This window comes from Henckelia pumila, chromosome 1, assembly GCF_033568475.1.
Source record: "Henckelia pumila isolate YLH828 chromosome 1, ASM3356847v2, whole genome shotgun sequence".
Taxonomy (NCBI): Eukaryota; Viridiplantae; Streptophyta; class Magnoliopsida; order Lamiales; family Gesneriaceae; genus Henckelia; species Henckelia pumila.
In genome coordinates, this window is record NC_133120.1 from 131,079,129 (window position 1) to 131,082,551 (window position 3,423).

General features: G+C 32.6%; 1 protein-coding gene across 1 annotated transcript; it reads right to left on the bottom strand.

Annotated features, from left to right (window-relative positions):
- Positions 1 to 289: 289 nt before the first annotated feature.
- Positions 290 to 2,165, bottom strand: LOC140881517 (NAC domain-containing protein 2-like). Its single transcript, XM_073286920.1, has 4 exons — positions 2,056 to 2,165; positions 1,459 to 1,778; positions 593 to 855; positions 290 to 427 (listed from the first exon to the last, which is right to left on the bottom strand). Exons 1-4 carry the CDS (start codon positions 2,073 to 2,075, stop codon positions 332 to 334), a joined length of 699 nt encoding a protein of 232 aa, XP_073143021.1. The 5' UTR covers positions 2,076 to 2,165; the 3' UTR covers positions 290 to 331.
- Positions 2,166 to 3,423: the final 1,258 nt, after the last annotated feature.

The following is a 3,423-nucleotide window of genomic DNA, read 5'->3' on the forward strand; positions in this document are numbered from 1 at the left end:
TAAAGAGGTGTGCAACCACAAATAAAAATTAATAAAAAATGAATGCTTAAGCTGGCGTCCAATTTTGGGCGCAAGCTTCACCTTCGTAAAGATTCAGCTTCTTTCCCAACTTTTAAGTTGGGAAAGAAGCTACCGTTGCAGCCGCCCTTATAACTGCAAGAGAAAGAAGGTTAACTCTGAAAATATCTATGACCATATCAAAACTCTATTCAAGTTCTTTAAATTTTCTAAATCAGAAATGCATAGGAACAATCAAAACGACAAATACAAAAACTTGAAGAAGGCTGTCTAGCAACTCCTTTCTATACTCGAAATCTTTCATCTGTGTTAATCAATGGGAGGTGTCTGTGTTGGCCTTTTGAGCAACTTGTTTCTTAATTCTTGAAGAGGGTTGCCTTTTAAGGTGAATCCGGCATATAACAAGATCCTGCAAGAATCCGAAACAAGCACGATTTAGTATGACGAAACAAATTAAGAGCTGCTTGTTGCCTGCTTGGTAACATGAATATAGCACCAATATATCCATAAATGCAACAGTATTAAAATATAGAACCAAAAAATTAATTGAGTTGATCAAATAGTTAGTTCTTACCAGCATGTTCTCATGTTGCATGGAAGGCTGGTCAACTGCGTACTCTTTCATGACCCAATTCGTTTTCTTGCCCTTTCGGGCCTTCCCTTTGTAGAAGATTAAAGATTTTTTGGACCCAATGCAGATATTGTTGTGACATATTTTTTTCTCGGTACCACAGGCCTTCCAATACCCGTCGCGAGCTACTCGACCATGTCGCTGATACATCCGGTTTCTTGGAGCAAAAAAGTACCATGGATCGTGTTCCAAACTTGGATACAACTCTGCATTAAAAACACAGTTATTAATATCTTGATATGAGCCACTGAACATATACACGATACACATCAGAAATCGAAGCTAAGCATTGCACCATTCTCAAGTTGACATGGAGAAAGAAGCCAATGTTAATAGCTCACCAACCTTGGCCACTTCTCTTTAACTTATACAGTAAAGAACTTTTATTTTTTCTAGCATTTCAGTTGTGTACATATCTTTCTAGCACTGAATAGTTTACATGGAGATATATATGTTTCCATTGCAGGTTACACAAATTAGTTCCTATATATTTTGAATAAAACCTTCAGCCGCAGACCAAGAACAAACGATCCCATTTCCACGCATTGATATAAAACATGCCAAATGCCTAAATTCACAACAATAAAATTTTAAATCCAAACACCATTTCAAATGGAAACAGATCAGTACAGTAGGTGCTACTCCAAAACATATATAAAATGCCTTTGTTATCAACAGTCAATAAGTTTATCAATTTTTTGTCCCAAATCCAAAAAGATATTTATCGAATTTTACATAAGACTGACTATGAAAGTGAAAAGCAGATCATGTGGATATGGACAAAAGAAACAGGAAGAACAGGTCAGTACCAGTCAATTCCCATGGACTATACTGGTAAACATCGGCACTGCAGATCATACGGATGTATGGAGCTGGATCCTTATTGATCTTCTTCTTGAGATAGAAGTTGATGAGTTCGTGGTCTCTGGGGTCGAATCGATACCCCGGTGAAAGTGAAACGGAAGCATATAAACTGAGATGCTGGTTGTCTCCTGGTTCATCACCATCTTCTTGTTCACTCAAATGTTGTTCCTGATTTAACGATTCTTCTAAAGTCGAAGAAAATCCTTCTTGATTTATGAGACGCCGGTTAGGATCCATGAAACTTAAAATCTTGAAAGCGGGAACGCTGGAATTAACGAGACAGAGAGCAAGGGTTTATTAATCAATCAACAATATGAGATATTTGCAACAAATTAATATTCCTGATTTTTCTTGGAAAAAGAATAAGGAACGCATGCAAGATTCACAGAATAATATCAAATCTTTCTCGAATGAGAGAGAATCAATCAACAGGGGAAAAAGGGCCTTCAAAATTCAGGAAAAAAAACAGAAATTTAACAGCGAATACGTCTCGGGGCTATGCAGAATGGATCAAGAAAAGAGAAAAGAAAGGAACTGAATACCTGTTTAACGGCTCCAACATTTTTCTGAATTTGCATCGGAAAAGAACGATTAAAGTTTGATGATCAAAGAAAGAACAAAGTTTTCAGAGTTCTCTTCGAGAGGAATGAACGAAGCTGAATGCGAGGAGTTTCAAATTTAATTTGAAGTTACATTCATTTATATATTTTCACGTTTTTATGCAGCATTTTTGTGCCATTATTTACCAAAAAAATGTTTTTTACCCCTTCTTTCAAAATTCCTAGAACATCTCCTTGCACCCACGAGATTATGACGCCAAAAATAGAGATTCTTGAAGAGAAAAAAAGAGTTCTCTTTACTGGATTTGCCTGATTTGGCTTTAGACTCCATTCTTGACTAGCTTAATCCTTTAGAACTGTGTAGGATGGCAAGGGTTTGCTGGTTTTTGAGAGAAAAATGTACAAGTGACCATTTTTGGGAGAAGCATTTTAAGCAGAAATGGGGTGGAGTTTCTGGGGATTCTACCTACGGAGAATGGCAATGCTATGTTGCTTCAAAAAGGGTACCAAGATTCTTGAATTCCAGAGTTCAGAAAAGAGTATTTTTGCAGTTTTTTTCCAGCATTTTCTTTTCAGACGAAAGAAACAGATTGTGTTTCAAGATGCTTTTTACCAGTAAATTCAGTCCACCTCTGTATTTTCTTTTTTGAATATTGGATGTGTTAATATAATTTTTTTGATTAATTTCCTCAAAAAAAAAATTTGATTAATATATGTTACTAAAATTTGATTTTATTGTAGAGATATTGTATGAAAAATATTTTTTTATGTTACTAATATGATGAAAAAGAAATTAAAGCTTAATATTATAATAAGTTATATAATTGTTTTTTTTTTAGAAAAACATAAATATTTTATTTAAATTTTATTTATGTAAATTTAGTATTTAATCTAATTAAAATAAATAAAATTTAAATTTGTATTATTTTAAATTTTAACATGATTAATTTGTGATCATAATACTAATTTTAATTTCAATATATATATATATATAGAATAATATATTAAACTTTTCTATTTTTTGAAATTATTAAAATTTTTAGTCACGCAAGTAATCAATGAATTTAAAATTTCACTTTGAAATTTCATGTTATTCCAAGCAAGATTTTTAATAAACAATGGATTCAAATCAATGGATTTTCAAATTCATTAATTTGAAATCCACTATCAAATCAAATACCTTAATCCAAGCACAACCTTATATATTTTGAATTGAATTTGAATTGAATGTTTTATTTATATTTATATTTATATTTAAAGGACGACAGAAATTGGGAACGGTTTACCGTCATCTTGCCTTTTTTATTAACGAATTCACAAGATTATCCCTACGTTATTTTTCTTATATAA

Excerpts from the sequence above, each read along its gene's own strand:
- LOC140881517 (XM_073286920.1), bottom strand. The coding sequence starts at position 2,075 with ATGTTGGAGCCGTTAAACAG. Across the intron at positions 1,779-2,055 it reads ATGTTGGAGCCGTTAAACAG|CGTTCCCGCTTTCAAGATTT; the intron begins GTATTCAGTTCC and ends CGTTAATTCCAG. Across the intron at positions 428-592 it reads TGCAACATGAGAACATGCTG|GATCTTGTTATATGCCGGAT; the intron begins GTAAGAACTAAC and ends GGATTCTTGCAG.